Source organism: Pristiophorus japonicus, chromosome 1, assembly GCF_044704955.1.
Source record: "Pristiophorus japonicus isolate sPriJap1 chromosome 1, sPriJap1.hap1, whole genome shotgun sequence".
NCBI lineage: Eukaryota > Metazoa > Chordata > Chondrichthyes > Pristiophoridae > Pristiophorus > Pristiophorus japonicus.
This window is the reverse complement of record NC_091977.1, coordinates 441,052,025-441,072,808: the sequence shown is the minus strand read 5'-3', so window position 1 is coordinate 441,072,808 and position 20,784 is coordinate 441,052,025. Positions and strand designations below refer to the sequence as shown.

The 20,784-nt window shown below is 41.7% G+C and overlaps 1 protein-coding gene across 1 annotated transcript in view; it reads left to right on the top strand.

Annotated features, from left to right (window-relative positions):
• The window catches only part of LOC139275770 (N-acetyltransferase ESCO1-like), a 45,683-nt gene extending 27,518 nt beyond the window's left edge, over nucleotides 1-18,165 (top strand). Inside the window, exon 10 of the mRNA XM_070892973.1 lies at nucleotides 14,781-18,165. Coding sequence (XP_070749074.1) covers nucleotides 14,781-14,913 — 133 coding nt within the window. The 3' untranslated portion in view covers nucleotides 14,914-18,165. The remainder of the gene's footprint in view (nucleotides 1-14,780) is intronic.
• The last annotated feature ends 2,619 nt before the right edge of the window (nucleotides 18,166-20,784 follow it).

Genomic DNA, 20,784 nt, shown 5'->3' with positions numbered 1-20,784 from the left:
GGGCGCGGTCCTCCAATCAATAAGCAGAATTCCATTTTAATCATTTACGAAAGGAATTCCCTAATGAGATGCAATGGAATCCCAAAATCTAATTGTGCAATGTACAGAATTGGAATTTTATTCATAATTACCTTCATTCCACCAACCTTGCTAAAAATTTAACTTTGATCATTTTATACATTTGTTAAAACTGTAACCGGGGCCAATATTTGCTTAAACTCATTTCATACTGTGTGTGCATAATTTAAGATATGAAAGTGTTTCTTTAATGGCTTCGATGTCCCTTTGCGCTAATGCAAACAGGCCCTGCACCTGCAAATAGACCAACTGTGTGGCAGCAATTGTTTTATTGTGTCGTCCGCGGAAGGCCTGCGACAGGCCACCAGTTTTAATCCCAAACTTGCGGTGTATTTCAAAGGGAATACGACGACGTATTCTGAGAGTACGTCATCGTACCCACTGCAATTTCAGGGCCATTGATATTAATACCATAATTTTTTAGAAACCTAGGTGTAATTTTTTTGCAATGCTATAATGGTTAGAGGAAGCCCAGCATTGGTCCTTGTACATAATTAATGTTAATAAGAAATCTCAATTTATAAGTTGCAAAATTGTTCGGATATGGCCAGTATAAGTTTTTGTGTTGTACATGTGGTGTGCTGGTGAGTTTTTAATCTTGCCTGGTTCCAGAGTTTTTACGGATTAGTCTTTGTGGCACTAAAGCACCAAACAGCATTCAGTCAGTGTGCTCCCACCCCATGAGAAACAGCACTTGAGCTTAGTGCTACGTGACTGATTGCCGCAGCTATATTCATATTGAGTCACAGAGAGTTCTTCAGGAGGCCACTTATAGCTAACCCAATTTATATAATTGTGACCAATAAAACTTCAATTATCCAGAGTTTATTGCAACTATGTGGTGATCAATATTTCAAAGAGGCAACCACAATCTATGCTCACATCACACCCTTGAAGGGTGGCCCAACCGCACAGTACTGCCACATAATTGTATTTGTGTAATTTGATTAGCCATAGTTTTTGAGGGACATGTCTGAAACAAATCAGTAAAGGTCCAGGTGATACCATAGTTATGAGGTATGTAAACAAGGATGAGGATGGTCCACCCACAGCCCCATAGAAATCTGGATCTAGCATCAAAACTTACATTTTTTTGTCTACTGCATATAAGAACATAAGAAATATGAGTAGGCCATACAGTCCCTCGAGCCTACTCCGCCATTCAATAAGATCATGCTGATCTGATCATGGACTCGGCTCCACTTCCCTGCCCGCTCCCCATAACCCCTGATCCCCTTATCGTTTAAGAAACTGTCTATTTCTGTCTTAAATTTATTCAATGTCCCAGCTTCCACAGCTCTCTGAGGCAGCGACTTCCACAGATTTACAACCCTCAGAGAAGAAATTTCTCCTCATCTCAGTTTTAAATGGGCAGCCCCTTATTCTAAGATCATGCCCTCTAGTTCTAGTCTCCCCATCAGTGGAAACATCCTCCCTGCATCCACCTTGTCAAACCCCCTTATAATCTTATATGTTTCAATAAGGTCACCTCTCATTCTTCTGAATTCCAATGAGTAGAGGCCCAACCTACTCAACCTTTCCTCATAAATCAACCCCCTCATCCCCGGAATCGATCTAGTGAACCTTCTCTGAACTGCCTCCAAAGCAAGTATATCTTTCGTAAATATGGAAACCACAACTGCACACAGTATTCCAGGTGTGACCTCACCAATACCCTGTAGAGCTGTAGCAAGACTTCCCTGCTTTTATACTCCATCCCCTTTGCAATAAAGGCCAAGATTCCATTGGCCTTCCTGATCACTTGCTGTACCTGCATACTATCCTTTTGTGTTTCATGCACAAGTACCCCCAGGTCCTGCTGTACTGCAGCATTTTTGCAATCTTTCTCCATTTAAATAATAACTTGCTCTTTGATTTTTTTTCTGCCAAAGTGCATGACCTTGCACTTTCCAACATTATACTCCATCTGCCAAATTTTTGCCCACTCATTTAGCCTGTCTATGTCCTTTTGCAGATTCTTTGTGTCCTCCTCACAAATTGCTTTTCCTTCCATCTTTGTATCGTTCGCAAACTTGGCTATGTTACACTTAGTCCCTTCTTCCAAGTCGTTAATATAGATTGTAAATAGTTGGGGTCCCAGCACTGATCCCTGCGGCACCCCACTAGTTACTGGTTGCCAACAAGAGAATGAACCATTTATCCCGACTCTTTGTTTACTGTTAGTTAGCCAATCCTCTATCCATGCTAATATATTACCCCCAACCCCGTGAACCTTTTATGTGGCACCTTGTCAGATGCCTTCTGGAAGTCTACATCCATATCCACTGGTTCCCCTTTATCCACCCTATTCGTTACATCCCCAAAGAATCCCAGCAAATTTGTCAAACATGACTTCACCTTCATAGATCCATGCTGACTGCCTGCGAATTTTGCTTTTCCAAATGTCCTGCTACTGCTTCTTTAATAATGGACTCCAACATTTTCCCAAGCACAGATGTTAGGCTAACTGGTCGATAGTTTCCTGCTTTTTGTCTGCCTCCTTTTTTAAATGGGGGTGTCGCATTTGCAATTTTCCAATCTGCTGGGTCCTCCCCAGAATCCAGGGAATTTTGATAAATTACAACCAATGCATCCACAATCCCTGCTGCTACTTCTCTTAAAGCCCTAGGATGCAAGCCATCAGGTCCAGGGGATTTATCTGCCTTTAGTCCCATTATCTTACTGAGTGCCACCTCCTTAGTGATTGTGTTAAGTTCCTCCCCACCCAATAGCCCCTTGACTATTCACTGTTGGAATCTAATGTGTGAATGCCAATCACCACGCTTTTGAATCTCCAAACCAAACTACTGCAAAATCTACACCGGTCAAGTTCTTGTTTGCCCAGTATGGAGTGCACACTTTGCCCCTGTTGGGAGACACCCTGGTTACCAAGGCTAGAGAGCTTAAGTACAGGTTTGCAAGAGCTGAGGCTTGGAGTTTACTAAGTATGCACAGTAGTTTTCTGGAATTTAACCAGTACTGATTTGCAGCTTAGCAGCACAGCAATAGTAAGTTTCCTGCTGCTTGCCCAGCTCGGATCACCCTCCTGTTAATATGCTGGCTGGCTGGGTTATTTGTTGCAGAGGCTGGTCAATCATTTACAGTGCCCTTGAACACTCCACGATGTTGTGATAGGTATAGTTTGGAACTGCCTTTTGCTACATCAGTTTCCCTTTTTACCACAAATCTATCTCATTGATCCAGGATCTTGTATGTGATCCAAAGGATGCTCCTATGTTCCATGACAGAGTTCTGAACCATGAAGGATAAGTGGTTGGGCACATGTCTTTTACACAAGTTTTTAATCATTTGAAGGAAGATCAGAAAAGTAAAAAATGTCCATCACTTCTTCTCGATGGTCCTGAAGGTGTGTCCAGGCTAATATTGGCACCCATCCGAATAACCCCAAGCTACCTAATTGGGATAGTTGCCACTTATATCTTCCAGTCAATACTTTTGAAGTGCCCTCAGAAACTGTGCAAAGCCATAATACCACATTTGGGGACATTTACATATCCCAGTGGTTAATGCTATTTTTTAAGTTCGTGAGTAGGGAGCTTTAGATCCCTGAGCAAGTCTTCCTAGAACTTATCTGTGGAAAGAACCATTACAGTTACTTTCTGAATGCTTGGAACAGACTTCAAAAAAGTCATTGGATGAAGACATTGAAAAAGGATGTGTGATGGCGAGCAAAATTGGCTTGGGTATCTTCCGAAAAATTGGGTTCACTGAGCTTCCCATCCATTCTTACTAAAATCTCGGACTTAAGCAAACATCCCGAACAAAATCCAGTTTTTGTCCATATAATCCCATTGCTTTTAGTTTCTGAATGGGAAATGCATGAGGCACTAATTTAAAGTGACTCCACCTGAGGGATTGTGGTGGATGGCGGGGGCAGAGGCAGAGGGTTCAGAACTTGCAGCACAGTCCACATTTAAAGAGGTACTTTATCCAGGGAACTTACTTTTATTCACAATGTTTGCAAGTCGCACCTCATGGGGTGAAGTAGTAGCCTTGTGTGCCTTGCCTGCTTAAAGCGAGGTTGCAGTAGAGTCATGACATGTACACGTTTGGCCAAAGAACGAACATCTCGCTGACTGAGTCTACTTCAATTAGGCGTCAAATAAGCCAAAAGGGACAGGGTAGAAAAGCCTGTTTGTAGTGTCCAATCACTATTGATGGATAGAGCTGGAGGTGCTCAGCCGTTTGGCCAGAAATCCAATACGAGCAATATGATGCTAGCCAGGCCACGCTCACACCCTTTGCTGCACAAGAATGAGACTGTGGCAAGAACATACATGCACATGGTCATCACAAGTGAAGTGGCGAACCTTTGTGAAGGGCTCAATGATGTGACAAAAATTAAGCACTTTTTTAAATGAGATTATTTATTGGATATTTTTCTGGTTACGGCACAGTGTTAAAATTGGTTATTACTAGCTGCAGAAAATATACAGTAATGTTTAGTATCCCAAAGGCACTGATAAACAGCTGATGATCATTGTGGACATTAGTGTCAATTGGATTGCTCCTATAACTATCAAATGGCCATTTTCATTGGGGTCATCAAAGTGTTTGGCTTAACCGATTGATTGGTTCCATTCAGTTTAAATACAAGCAGGCTGGAGGACTGTTTAGATGTTCCTGTATTTGGGCAATTTCTGTTTTGAATCCTACAAGTTGCTACCCATGGGTCTGTTGCATCCACCTGAGGGGCAGACGGGGCCTCGGTTTAAGGTCTCCTCTGAAAAATGGCACCTCAGTCAGTGCAGCATTCCCTCAGTACTGCACTCGAGTGTCAGCCTAGATTATGTGCTCCAATCTCTGGAGTGGGACTTGAACCCACAACCTTTGGACTCGGAGGCAAGAATGCTACTGCTGAACCACTGATAACAGCTGCTGAAAAATGAAGATGTTTAACATAGGAAAAGGCCATAAGGTGTTTCACGTTGGCTTAATCAGAAAAAATTGATACCGAACCAACGAAGGAGATTTTAGGTCAAGTGGGTGCTGAGGTCGTGAACAGTCTGATTCGGTTGGGGAGTAGGGTGGAAGGAACGGCGCTTGAGGCGGGAGCCAAAGACAATGGCTTTGTTCTTAATGTTTAGTTAGAGGAAGTTACAGCTCATGCAGGACTAGCCAAGCAGGCTGCCAACATTGAGGGAGTTGAGAAAGTTGGGTGTTGTCATTGAACTTTTTAAAAAAAAATGTGTTCCTGGGATGTGGGTGTCGCTTGCAGGGCCAGCATTTATTGCCCTTGAGAAGGTGGTGGTGAGCCACCTTCTTGAACCACTGCAGTCCTTGCGCTGTTAGGGAGAGAGATCGAGGATTTTGACCCAGCGACTATGAAGGAACTGCGATATATTTCCAAATCGGGATAGTGCGTAACTTGGAGGGGAACTTGCAGGTGATAGATGGTGGTCCCATGCGCCTGCTGCCCTTGTCCTTCTAGGTGGTAGAGGTCGTAGGTTTGGGAGGTGCTGTTGAAGAATCCTTGGCGAATTGCTGCAGTGCTGCTTGTAGATGGTACACACTGCAGCCACGGTGCACCTGAGGTGGAAGGAGTGAACTTTTAAGATGGTGGATAGTGTGCCGATCAAGGGGCCTGCTGTGTCCTTGATGGTGTCGAGCTCTTGAATGTTGTTGGAGCTGCACTCATTCAGGCAAGTGGCAAGTATTCCATTACTCTCCTGACTTGTGCCTTTGTAGATGGTGGAAAGGCTTTAGGGAGTCAGGAGGTGAGACACTTGCCACAGAATACCCAGCCTCTGACCTACTTTTGTAGCCACGGGGCTGGATTTTCTGCTCCCATCCGCCTTAGATTTTGCCCGGAGGGGCAGTGAGCTCTTCTAGGTGGGCAGCCAGCTTCCAGCAGCCTGCCGGAGTTTCCGGGGCTGGTTTCGGCGAGGCGCAGAGCTTTACCGCCCAGATGAGGCGAGCCGGTGTGCAACGCACCTCGTTGCGACACCGGATCAGTTGTTGCTTCCTGTCTGACCTGTAGCGCTGTGTCGAGTGATGTGCTGAGGACCGCCTGTGAAAACGGGTGGTTGAAGCTGCAGAGAGGTAAATAATGTCGACCTCGGGTAAGTGTGATTGTTTTTTTTTTGCGATTTTATGTGGTGGTGCGTGAGGTATTTTTGGGGGAATGTATTTGGTATTTTTTGTCTCCGGGCTTTTCTTCGAGCGCTCAGAGGCTGGCTCTTTAGCTCAGGATTTTCACATGCTAAGCTGGCCGAGTGCCCTAAGAGAGATGTGCAACGCCTCCCTTAGCACTCTGCCCCACACTCTGGGCACAGCTGCCCAGTTTTGCTGACTGAGGCACGAACTTTTTCCAGGCAATATCAGGACTGCTCTGCTGCCATTAACGCCCCGAAATCTTAAAAGCCGAAAATCCAGCTCACCCTATTTATGTGGCTGGTCAGTGGTGATCCCCAGGATGTTGATGAGGGATTCAGCGATGGTGATGTTGTTGAATGTCAAAGGGCGACGGTTAGACTCTTGTTGGAGAAGGTCATTGCCTGGCACTTGTGTGGCATGAATGTTACTTTCCACTTATCAGCACAAGCCTGAATGTTGTCCAGGTCTTGCTGCATGCAGGTCTGGCCTGCTTCATTATTTGGGGAGTTGCAAGTGGAACTGAACACTGTACAATCATACTTCTGACCTTATGATAGAGGGAAGGTCATTGATGAAGCAGCTGAAGATGGTTGGCCCTGAGGAACTCCTGCAGTGATGTCCTGGGGCTGAGATGATTGACCTCCTACAACCACAACCATTATCCTTTGTGCTAGGTATGACTCCAGCCAGTGGAAAGTTTTCCCCCTGATTTCCATTGACTTCAATTTTACTAGGGCTCCTTGATGCCACACTCGGTCAAATGCTGTCTTGGTGTCAAGGGCTGTCACGATCTGCCTCACCTCTATAATTCAGCTCTATTGTCCATATTTGGACCAAGGCTCTGCCTCCTCCAGCACCTATTTCTTATGTTCTACAAGAAGAATTTGACAGGATCTTTCCTGTTAGGCTGGGATTTCATTAGTCAGTATGGGGTCACAACTATGCATATGATGGAGTGAAATTTAATAACAGATTCTGGGTGGCCCACAAAATAGATTCTCTGAACCACAACTAGCACATCAGAATCCTTTGGCTGTGATTGCTCCTCAACTTGCCACATTAGGTAGCTATACAATTGTTCTGAGGCTGCAACCTAAACCTCTCATCAAAAGTGACTGGTGAGAAGATCATTGTTCGATCAATAAGTCAGTAAGATACTAGCAGACAATATTAACGAGCTAGCCGTGGCCCCATGGATGCTTGCTGTAATCATAATCCCGAAACCTTCTGGAGAGGCTAGATTCTTCAACTACTGAAGATGAAAGATACATTTAAAAATCTAACATTTTCAGCTGATTATTCTTTCGACTTTGTCAAAAACCAACTATATTAGCACAGTGGACCTACCTACTGGATATTGGCAAATGCCTTTACAACTGGACAGCAGCTCTGTGATGGAATTTTACTGTGGACAAGGGTTGCTCAAATTACTACCAATTTAGTCTGCAATACCCAGTACATCATTGAAATGGATGAAAACTTTGGCTCTTCCGCAGTAATTACACTGTTAACTTCCACGTATTGACTGCTAAACGTTAAGGGCCTAGACAACTAACTTTAATTTTGTGCAGTGTGAAATTTGTTCATTTTAATAAAAATTAAGAAACTAGTTTCTCCATCTTTATTTCAGGTTTGCCTTTTCCCCATGTGAGAGCCCCAATCTCTCTTTTGCTCCTGCAGACCTGCATGTTAACTTTCTGTGATTCATGTACAAGGACACCCAAGTCCCTCTGAGTGCAAACATTTCCCAGTATCTCACCATTCAAATATTCTGCTTTTTTGTTTTTTCTACTAAAGTGGATAACTTCATACATCCACACATTGTTTTCCATTTGCCATGTTCTTGCCCACTTCGTCAACCTGCCTATATCTCTCTGCAGCCTCTTTGCATCCTCCTCATAGCTTACTTTCCCACCTAACTTTGTATCATCAGCAAACTTGGATGTGTTACACTCAGTCCCTTCATCTAAGTCATTTAAGATAGATTGTAAATAACTGAGGCCCAAACTGATCCTTGCAGTAACCTGCTAGTTACAGCCTGCCAACCTGAAAAAAATCCTGTTTATTCCTTCTCTCTGTTTTCTGTTCATTAATCAATCCTCAGTCCATGCTAATATTACTCCCAATGCCATGAGTCCTAATTTTGTGTAATAACATCTTGTGTGACATCTTGCCTACTATTGATGTCAGACTGACTGGCCTATAGTTCCCCATTTTTTCTCTTCCTCCTTTCTTAAATATTGGGGTTATGTTTGCTACCTTCCAATCCTTGGCGACTGTTCTAGAATCTAGGGAATTATGGAAGATGAATACCAGTGCATCCACTATCTCTGCAGCTACCTCATTTAAAACCTTAAAGGAATGTATGTTTGTTGTAAATTATGTATTCTTTAAATGCTAGTTATTGCTTGTCTACAGTCATACCTTTCAATGTAGTTTCCCAATCTACCGTAGCCAGCTCGCCCCTCATACCTACATAGTTTGCTTTGTTTAGATTTAAGAACCTAGTTTTGGATTTAACTAAATCAAACTCTATATAAAATTCTATCATACGGTTACTCTTCCCTAAAGCCGCCTTTTCTATAAGGTTATTAGTTAACCCTTCCTCATTGCACGATACTAGATCTAAAATAGCCTGTTCTCTAGTTGGTTCCTCGCATACTGATCTAGAAAACTATCTTGTATACATTCTATGAATTAATCCTCCACATTATTACTGCAAAGTTGGTTTTCCCAGTCTCTCTGTAGATTAAATTCCCCCATGATTACTCTATTACCCTTATTATATGTGCCTCTAATTTCTTGATTTATACTGTGCTCTACATTACAACTACTGTTTGGGGGACCTATAAACAATTCCCACCAATGTTTTCCGCCCTTTGCTGTTTCTTAGCTCTACCCAAACTGATTATATGTTTGATTTTCAGAGCAAAGCTCCTTTCTCTCTCCTTTCTTTATCCCATCCTTTATTATTAGGACTACCCCTCCTCCTTTTCCATTTTGCTTATCTCTTCTAAAAGTTAAGTATCCTGGAATATTTAGTTCCCAACCTTGGTCACTTTGCAACCACGTCTCCGTAATGGCTATTAGATCAAACCTATTCATTTCTATCTGCGCCAATAATTCATCTATTTTGTTGCGAAAGCTTTGTGCATTCAGATATAGTGCCTTTAGCTTTGACTTTTTTCTATTTTTCTCTGGTCACCTTGGTCACACATACCCTATTGCCTTTGTTACTCTCTCTGTCCCTTCCTGGCTCACTCTGCTTATTTTTTACCCAAAACTCTGTCCTAGAGCCTTGACATTTCTCTTACTGCTTTTTACTTCGCTCTTTCCTGAATCCACCCACCACACCCCCCTACCTCCCCTTCATTAGTTTAAAGCCCTGTCTACTGCCCTAGTTATTTGATTTTCTAGGACACTGGTCCCAGCCCAGTTTAAGTGGAGCCCGTCCCAACGGAACAGCTCACTCTTCCCTAGTACTGTTGCCAGTGAACTGAAATTCCTTCCTCTCACACCACTCTTTGAGCCCCACATTTAAACCTCTGTTTGTCCCTTTGCCAATTTGTGCGTGGCTCAGGTAACAATCCAGAGATGATTACCTTTTGAGGTTCTGTTTTTTAATTTGGATCCTAGCTCCTCAAACTCCCCTCCCTGCAGTCCTTGTTATCATCCATACAGGTAGCAAGTCATCATCATCATAGGCAGTCCCTCGGAATCGAGGAAGACTTGCTTCCACTCTTAACATGAGTTCTTAGGTGGCTGTACAGTCCAATACGAGAACCACAGTCTCTGTCACAGGTGGGAAAGATAGTCGTTGAGGGAAGGGGTAGGTGGGACTGGTTTGCCACACGCTCTTTCCGCTGCCTGCGCCTGATTTCTGCATGCACTCGAGGTGCTCAGCGACCGCCCGGATGCACTTCCTCCACTTAGGGCGGTCTTTGGCCAGGGATTCCCAGGTGTCAGTGAGGATGTTGCACTTTATCAGGGAGGCTTTGAGGGTGTGCTTGTAACGTTTCTGCTGCCCACCTTTTGGCTTGTTTGCCATGAAGAAGTTATAAGTAGAGCGCTTGCTTTGAGAGTCTCATGTCTGGCATGCGGACTATGTGGCCTGCCCAGCGGAGCTGATCAAGTGTGGTCAGTGCTTCAATGCTCGGGATGTTGGCCTGGTCGAGGACGTGAACATTGGTACGTCTGTCCTCCCAGGGGATTTGGACAATGTGCCCTGGACAACATGGACCACTTCCCCTATCTCGGTAGCAAGTACCTCGTATTTGTTAGACAATCACTATATCCTGGGTCCCTATACCTTCTTGACTCGCAGTCACACCCTCCCGCCCCTGACCATTGACTAACTCTATAAAGTACTGCTTAGCCTAAGGGGTGTGACTGCCTCCTGGACAAAGTGTCCAGGTAACTCTTCCTTCGCTGATGCATCACTATGTCTGCAGCTCGGACTCCAGCTCAACAACTCTGAGCTGAAGTTCATCCAGTTGCAGGCATTTGCCGCAGATGTGGTTGCTCGGGATCTCGTACGTCTCCAACTCTCACATGCTGCAGTTACGACACACCACCTGCACTGCCATCTCTATCTAACCTTATTTTATTTATATAATTAAGCTAGTTTAAGTTATTAATGTAATAAAGTAATAGCAGTTATTATTCTCCCAGCTCTTAATTTAACCCAATTCCTCAACGTAGAGAGGGGGGGGAAAGTGTATTACTCACCAACCAATCACCTATCTGCTGTTCCAAGCAAGTTTGTTTACTTAATTAAACTTAAATTAAAATTATGTAGACAGCTTTTGGTTTTTTTTTAAAAAAGGAAATTACTTTCTGTTTACTCCCCTGGTTTACTCAGACTCTGAGCTCCTCCTTTGTGCTCTCTGAGAGTTCACTTTATCAGATTTTTCCTTTCATTAGTTTCACTGCCTGCTCCTCAAACTATTTTTTATATCAATTATTCTGAATATTTATTTAATTTATTTATAGTTGTTAAAAATAAAAAATTAACACCAGAAAGAGTGTATAAAGTAGATTAAATACTGAGCTCAATTTCCTCTGGATCCGCCTCCAATTATGTCGTCACTTTGTGATGTTTCTTTTTCTCTCTCGGTTTGTTGCTCTGCTCACTGCTCCTGCTTTTTTTTTTAAATCGCCGTTGTTGATATTTTATCTATTGGCATTCAGATTTTATGTTAAATACCTCATTGGGTCTGGTGTTTGTAGAATTGTGTTACAAGGGCTGGGTCTACTTAAGATCCAATGATCGACCTTGGAATATTGTTGGTGAGTTCTGCCCTTATGACTGAGAATGTGGCACGTGTTTAGTAAGCCTTTGGAATTGCCTATTATAGTCAGCTGTGGATCCCTATTTGGCATGTTATCTTTTTGCAAGAAATTAGCAAATAATTTTGAATTCTACGGCCACTGGTGACAGTTTTGTATTGGTGCCCCATCCTTGCGGGTATCTCGGACTATAATTACCTCTTTCTCCTGGGACAAAGAATGTTTGAGGAGTTGTATTGCAATGTGGCCAGGTGCCAAAAGATTTTAGTTATTAGTCCCTTTCTAGAGATACTGACATTCATTGGAATGTTCCTTTGTCCGGCGTTCCAAATCTACTGCACGCTTTGTGTACTTGGAATACCAGCTGGTTATGAAAGCTAAGATCCCATGGTATTTCACATTAATCCTCGGAATTACTGAGATTTGTTAAATCTGCAGGGAACGATAACCAGAAGCTGAATTATGCTACCATACAGCATGCAAATGTGGGTAAGGTCTTCAAGTCATTATTTGCTAGGTAGGATTTCTAATGGGGTAAAGTCATTCCTATCAGAGATAAGAATGTTTATTTAAACTATTGGGAGAATTCAGCCCAAAATCCAATCCCACCCGTGGCAACTGGTAGATCATCAGTGTGGATAATGGATTTGGAAAATTATTCAGATGTCACTCTTTTCCACCCCTTTTCCTTAAGTACCAATATCTGGTTCAGCCGGTCACTCAAGACTATGCGCCATGCTTGTTAAGCGTGTGCTTCATGTCCTTTGCTGTGCTTGTATTCAACACAATAGTGACTACTGTAGTGGCAGTTGTCATTTCTAACAAGTGATTTCTATCAGATTGATGTCAGCGAGAGTGTCTGCGACCCTATTTAAAATTGGGGTTGTCTACTGGCAGGGCTTATAACTTCTGTTTCTGATTTAATTTCCCCTTCTAGAATAAGCCATGATGCTATGGGCTTGTAAATGCTGCTTTTGATTTTTTTTTTATTCGTTCATGAGATGTGGGCGTTGCTGGGAAGACCAGCATTTATTGCCCTTGAGAAGCTCGTGGTGAGCCGCCGCCATGAACTGCTGCAATCCATGTGGTGATGGTACTCTGTGCTGTAAGGGAGGGGTTCCAGGATTTTGACCCAGCGATGATGAAAGAATGCGATACATTTCCAATTCAGGATGATGTGTAACTTGGAGGTAATGGTGTTTCCATGCTCCTGCTGTCCTTGATCTTCTAGGTGGTAGAGGTCGTGGGTTTGGGAGGTGCTGGTGGAGAAGCTTTGACAAGTCGCTGCAGTACATCTTGTAAATGGTACACACTGCAGCCATGGTGTTAGAGGGAGTGACTGTTTCAGGTGCTGGATGCGGGCTGCTTTGTCCTGGATGGTGTCGAGCTCCTTGAGTGTTAGAGGTGCACTCCTCCAGGCAAGTGGAGATTATTCCATCACACTCATGACTTGTGCCTTGTAGATGATGGAAAGGCTTTGGGGAGTCGGGAGGTAAGACACTCACCATAGAATACCCAGCCTCTGACCTCTTGCAGCCACAGTGTGTGGCTGGTCCAGTTAAGCTTCTGGTCAATGGTGATCCCCAGGATGTTGATGGTGGGGATTTTAGCGATGGTAATGCTGTTGATTGTCATGGGATAGTGGTTAGACTCTTGTTGCCTGGCACTTTTGTGACATGAAAGTTACTTGCCACTTATCAGCCTAAGTCTGAATGTCCTCCAGGTCTTGTTGCACGAGGGTACGAACTGCTTCATTATCTGAGAGTTGCGAATGGAACTGAACACTGCAATCATCAGCGAACATCCCCACTTCAGACTTATGATGAAGGGAGGGTCAGTGATGAAGCAGCTGAAGATGGTTGGCCTAGGACACTGCCCTGAGGAACTCCTGCAGCGATGTCCTGGGGCTAAGATATTTGGCCTCCCAACAAACCACAACCATCTTCCTTTGTGCTCGGTATGACTCTAGCCAATGGAGAGTTTTCCCCGATTCCCAGTGATTTCAATTTTACTAGGGCTCCTTGATGCCACACTCTGTCAAATGCTGCCTTGATGTTAAGGGTTGTCACTCTTGCCTCACCTCTGGAATTCAGCTCTTTTTTGTCCATGTTTGGACCAAGGTTGTAATGAGATCTGGTGCCAAGTGGTCCTGCCGGAACCCAAACTGAGCATCATTGAGCAGATTATTGGTAAGTGTTGCTTGATAGCACTGTCAGCGACACCTTCCATCATTTTGCTGCTGATTAAGAGTAGACTGATGGAGCGGTAATTGGCCGGATTGGATTTGTCCTGCTTTTTTTGGACAGCATTCTACATTGTCGAATAGATGTCAGTGTTGTAGTGTACTGAACAGCTTGGCTAGAGGCGCAGCTAATATTGAGTGCCTACCGTCAATTATTAGTCAATTATAAATGACCAATCTGGTTGGCTGAAAGAATTATCTATTACATAGAAACATAGAAAATAGGTGCAGGAGTAGGTCATTCGGCCCTTCGAGCCTGCACCACCATTCATTCACCTCAGTACACCTTTCCTGCTTTCTCTCCATACCCTTTGATCCCTTTAACTGTAAGGGCCATAGCTAACTCCCTCTTGAATATATTCAAATGAACTGGCATCAACAACTCTCTGCGGTAGGGAATTAATCAGTTATGGTCAAAGAAATTACAACTGTGTAAGACACATGGTCCAAATGGCCACCTTTTGTGCTTTAAACTTCCATGGTTGTAATTTTTTACTGGAGTAAGGGATCCTAACCGACTATTTAAAACTACAATGTTGCAGTATAAAATGGACTCGAATATTCATTCCAAAACCACTTGCATGTCATTTTTCACGCTGCTTTCAAAATAATTTTGACTATGCCTTTTGGTTTCTTTCCCTCCTCTCTCCACCCCAAACTCTTTACTTCCGCTCAGAGTCCACGTCTCTTGTAAAGTCGTTAAATGCATTTGTCTATATGGGACGTGCTATTTAAATGAGAATTATTTTCCCATCAAGAAGTGTTCTTTGGTACCCAGCTGCTACAAACAGTCTACTTTTTAAATAGTTGGTAATACTGACTCATAAATGTATCTCTTGAAGATACATCTGTAAGCATACAGAAAGCAGATTACTGAATACCCAAGGGAAAATTGACAATTTCTTTGGAGGAAGGGGAAAAAAAGGAGATTGTATGTGAAGCTGACCCTGGAAATGTTCAAGATTTTGATTGGCAATTTGTGTCACTTAAAATGAATTTACTAACATTTATGCTGTATTTAATTGTAAAAGAAAAATAATTTATTATTTTGCAGGAGCAATTTCGTATATGGCTCGTATTTGAGTAAAGATGAGATTGCATTCTCGGATCCTACTCCAGATGGTAAACTCTTTGCAACACAGTATTGTGGAACACCCAGGTTCTTGGTGTACAACTTTGTCAGCTAACCTCACAGATTCATGCAAGAGACTTCTCAACTACCGGTGAAGATGTCTTAATACAGCCTTAGACAACTGCTATAATTGTGTGACCTGTTACACTTCAGGAGCTGAAGTGTAAGAACTGTACCGCTTTTTATTACTGTGAACTCAGGACTGATGGCAACCAAATGGTTGTTTATAATTTTAGAAAACTGGAAAGGATGCAGTAACATTTGACATTCTGTTTTGATTTGTATTCTGTCTCTTCAGAAAAGCATGCCTTTTTTATTTAGTTCAGTCATGCTTACAGATTTTAGGATGTTTTCTGTAAGGCAGGAAAACCATTAACTGTATAAACATTGACAACTTGTTATACATTGTACATAAAATATGCTATATAATTAAGAAAAAATAGTATTGGGGTTTCTAATACTGTTCTGTGGCCTTCTTGGTCTGTATATACTGTACAGCGATTAAGCAGCTTTGAATGTTTTTTTTGGAGAATTAAGTGAGTGGTCTGATATCTGGGTTATTGTGAAAGGTGTTACTGGAACTTTCCTAGTTCTTTGAGATATCAGACTGCTACACTAAAAGCAAAACTGCTTTTGAGTTTATCTGATCAGTTACACATTTTGTCAAACTACAGGTATTTAACATCTTGCTATTGGTTTTGCTCTGGGAATATACAGTTGTCAAAGTTCAAAATGTAATACCTCATTTAGTATTGATGTTAAACCACTGCAATATTTGGTGTCCAAGATCATAAATGGCACCTTGTATTAATGTCTTGACTCTTGGTTTTGAAAAGATTTGTTAAATCTACCTAGAGTCACTTATTAAATCTGATAACTGTGCCTTTTTCACTGTAGGTCAGACTTTGGGATTGAATGCAATGGTTTTAACTGGTTTAACTCTAGCATATATAAAATAGCTTTGACTGGCTTTATTTTAAAACTTAAATGAACAGCTGATCAAATTCAATACATGAAGATCAGTAAGCAAACTCCATTGCTGAGAAAATAAACATGGATTGAAAGATTGTTACCACCCTTTGTGATGGTAACTAAAGCAAAATTCGCTGAAGACTTTCATACTACTTTCAGTCTTTGTTTCACGTTGATCTGTAGTGTTGAGAGTCCACATTTTGATTTGAGGTCTGAAGGTGAGAATCTGAAACTGGTGATCTTTCTGAATTTCAGTAGTGATAATAATTAGTGGTTTTACAAGAACTAAATTGTCCTACACAAAAGGTTTGAAGTTTATTTATGCTGTAGAAAGTGTATCAGAAATCTAGCATGTCAACGTCACAAATCAATCTGGTTATCTTGCCTATTGTACTTGACGTGGGATTACTTGACATTTTTTTATGTAAAATTCAGAGCATTTCTCCCAGTAGGAGTAAAATTTAAATGCTCCACAGATGGAGGAGTCAAGTTCTAGTTTTTAAATTCAGTTTTGTATTCCTGAACCTGGTGAGCTCACTTCTTCTTGAATACATTTTAAAATCTTTATCAAGGACCGTGGCCTACTGTAAGAGACACTGTAATGCACATTCTTTTGAGGTCTCTGGTTTAAGCCATAATCTGCAGAATCCCAAGGTATTGAATGAATGACTCCTGGACTGTTTGCATTTATGTGCTTTTCTTAACCTGGGTCACTGGGATAAGAAGTGAAACATTCTTGTGTTGCGTGAAGTTTAGATGATTTTTGTTTCCGATTATGATGAGTAAGTGTTTTAAACTACAATTGTCTTGGTATGTATGGTTTATAGTCCACTTTAATTTTAACAGAATGGATTTGAAGTGCGAATTAGGAATATATATTATTTAATATAAGTAAACTATTTAATGCTAATAGTTTTTAATATTGACTACATTTTATTAATAACACTTACTTATCCTATTTACAGCATTCCAAAACCTCAAAAGATACAATGAAGTCTGATCAGCAATTTACAACAGTAGAACAAACTCTAGAACCAATCATATACCCAGTGATCTTTTCGATCATTTGAGTTCAAAATGGTTAACATTTACCTCGTGTAATATAATTATTTGTAAATAGGTATAGAATTGTCAAGTTGGAGCAGTTGGATACAGAAAATTAATTAGTCTCGAAGATGTAATCCTAAAGCTGAAGGGTAATTAGAATGCATCTCATTATTTCTTCTTGTATTGTTTTCAAATATCCCACTGCTCCCAAGGTGGTAATTCTGTTTATACCATAATGGTACAAAGAAAATGTTTTTTTTAAACTGTTAAATGCTGGTGAATGTCATGTGGCCCAAGGTCACGTGCTATTATCAGCATTGCTTACAAAGTACAGGTTATAAAATAACCCACTGCAACTGTGTGGTATGAATCTATACATGATTGTGTGTGTGTATATAAGTACACTTGTTTTGACTGGGAGGAGGCTAAAATTGTTAATGTGATGCTGTACATCACTCCCTCAACCTAGTACTGTAGATGCACTAAATGTTAAATGGACCAAATGCAGATGGGTTGAAATTAACTTTCCAGTTTGACTTTATTTTACTTTTAAACAGTTTCAAAATTAATGTTATGAGCAGACCTATATTTGCATTTAAAGGATTGCTTAACGGGTAACTTGAAAATCCTATGATTTTAAGAAACCATGCACAACTGAATGTCTAAACCATTCAGTACTATCTGACAAAAATGTTTGAAAAAGTAAACCTACTTTTTTTAGTGAATACATTAATTTTATATCTGTCTTTTATGGAACTAATTTTGCAAGTTACTGCAGATTGTTTAACAATTTGAGTGGAAAAATACAGCCCCCGCCCTGTAAGTTTTAACTGATGCCATTCTTGTGTGTTTGTTATCTTGGCCAACTTTATCTTGTGATTTGGCCACATGCCTGCTGTGTATTTTTCTGAAAGGAAGAGACTATTACTATTGCATCCAATTGGAAGATATGCGACACCATGTGTATTTGCTACTATTAAATACCAATACTTTGTAATTAGGAAAATGCTCTGGAGTTTAAATTATAAATGACTTTGTTAATGCAATAAATTTGATTTGTTGGAGGGCTAAGTGCTGTTTAGGTGAATTATTTCTGGTAAATTGTGCAAACTGCCAAATTACTGTAAGTTAATAAACTGCTGGGGGAACGAAATAAAATGCTTTCTTAAAAGATTTTCTTCCCTTCCCTTGGGGGTCTCCACATCATAGATTGTCTTTGGATGTGTAAACTATTGCGGACCTTAATTACTTCTGTGAAATCCTGATTTACCCAACCCCTCCCTCTCTTTCCCCCCCACCCCACCTTTTTATATTAAAAAAAATACCAAAGCACCTAACTTTTGCTGGGTATATCTCCATGTTGGCTGAACTGATCAGTAATGCAAATGTTACACATCAAAAAGGGTGCAAGGATAAACCCAGGAACTACAGGCCAGTCAGTTTAAACTCAGTAGTGGGAAAGCTTTAAGAAACGATAATCAAGGACAAAATTAACAGTCACTTGGACAAGTATTAATTAAGGAAAGGCAGCATGAATTTGTTAAAGGCAAATTGTGTTTAACTAACTTGATTGAGTTTTTTGATGAGGGCAATGCGGTTGGCGTGGTGTACATGGACTTCCAAAAGGCATTTGTTAAAGTGCCACATAATAGACTTGCCAGCAAAGTTGAAGCCCATGGAATAAAAGCGACAATTGGCAGCATAGGTACAAAATTGACTAAGTGATCGGAAACAGAGAGTAGTGGTGAACGGTTGTTTTTTGGACTGAAGGAAGTGTTCCTCATGGGTAGCTATGAGGACCACTGCTTTTCTTGATATATATTAATGACTTGGCTGTGGGTGTACCGGGCACAATTTCAAAATTTGCAGATGACACAAAACTTGGAAGTATAGTGAACAGTGAAGAGGATAGTGATAGACTTCAAGAAGACATAGACAGGCTGGTGGAATGGGCAGACACATTGCACTTTTCTGTATTAAATTTCATTTGCCAAGTGAAATTTAATGCAGAAAAGTGCAAAGTGATGCACTTTGGTAGGAAGAACGAGGAGAGGCAATATAAACTACAGTGTACAATTCTAAAGAGGGTGCATGATCAGAGAGACCTGGGGGTATATGTGCACATTGTTGCCGGCGGCAGGGCAGGTTGAGAAAGCTGTTTTTAAAAAAAAAAAGCCTACGGGATCTTGGGCTTCATAAATAGAGGCAGAGAGTACAAAAACAATGAAGTTATGATGCACCTTTTTATAGAACACTGATTCAGCCTCAACTGGAGTATTGTGTCCACTTATGAGCACCACACTTTAGGAAGGATGTGAAGGCCTTCGAGAAGGTGCAGAAAAGATTACAAGAATAGTTTCAGGGATCAGGAACTTCACCTATGTGGATAGACTGGAAAAGCTGGTATTGTTCCTCCTTGGAGCAGAGAAGATTGAGAGGAGATTTGATTGAGGTGTTCAAAATCATGGCGGGTCTAAGAGAAACTGTTCCCATTGTCAGAAGGGTCGAGAACCAGAGGACACAGATTTAAGGTGATTGGCAGAAGGTCCAAAGGTGACATAAGGAGAAACTTTTTTAAGCAGCGAGTGGTTAGGATCTGAAATTCACTACCAGAAAGGGTGGTGGAGGCAGATTCAATTGTAGCTTTCAAAAGGGAATTGGATAGGTACCTGAATGAAAAATGTTTGCAGGACTACGGGGAAAGTGGGGGAGTGGGACTCGCTGAAGTGCTCTCGCAGAGAGCTGGCACAGGCTCGACGGGCCGAATGGCCTGTGTTGTGAACATTATGATTCGAACTCAGTCTGTGGTGAATATTAATGTGTACCAGCAATGTTGGATTGTGATTGCATTGTTTTACAAGTTTTATAATTGGAATGATTCCCTTGTATCTAACTCTTGTATCTAAGAACATAAGAAATAGGAGCAAGCGTAGGCTCTACAGCCTCTTAAGCCTGCTCCACCATTCAATAAGATCATAGCTGATCATCGACCTCAACTCCACTTTCCTGCCCGATCTCCATACCCCTTGATTCCCCTAGACCCCAAAAATCTACCTATCTCAGCTTTGAATATATTCAGAGACTCAGCATCCACAGCCCTCTGGGGCAGAGAATTCCAAAGATTCACAACCCTCGAGTGAAGAAATTCCTCCTCATCTCTGTGTCTTAAATGGCCTACCCCATATCCTGAGACTGTGTCCCCTAGTTCTAGACACTCCATCCATGGGAAATAACCCCTCAACATCTACCCTGACAATCTCCTTCAGAATCTTGCATGTTTCAATGAGATCACCTCTCATTCTTCTAAACTCAAGAGTATAGACCCATTCTACACAATCTTCTTCATAAGACAGCCCTATCATCCCAGGAATCAATCTAGTAAACCTCCGTTGTACTGCCTCCAAAACAAGTATATCCTTCCTTAGATAAGGAGGCCAACACTGTGCACAGTACACCAAGGCCCTGTACAATTGCAGCAAGACTTACTCTTGTACTCCAATCCCTTGCAATAAAGGACAACATGCCATTTGCCTTCCTTATTGCTTGCTCATCATCGAGAGCATGCAGAAATCGAGAGCATGCAGAAATCAAGCGCAGGTAGTGGAAAGAGCGTGCGGCAAACCAGTCCCACCCACCCCTTCCCTCAACAACTATCTGTCCCACTTGTGATAAAGACTGTGGTTCTCATATTGGACTGTACAGCCACATAAGAACTCATGTTAAGAGTGGAAGCAAGTCTTCCTCGATTCTGAGGGACTGCCTATGATGATGATGATTGCTTGCTGTACCTGCATGCAAGCTTTCTGTGTTTTTGTGACTGGAAGGATGTTTCCAGTGGGGTTCTGCAGGGCTCAGTACTAGGTCCCTTGCTTTTTGTGGTATACTTCAATGATCTAGACTTGAATAT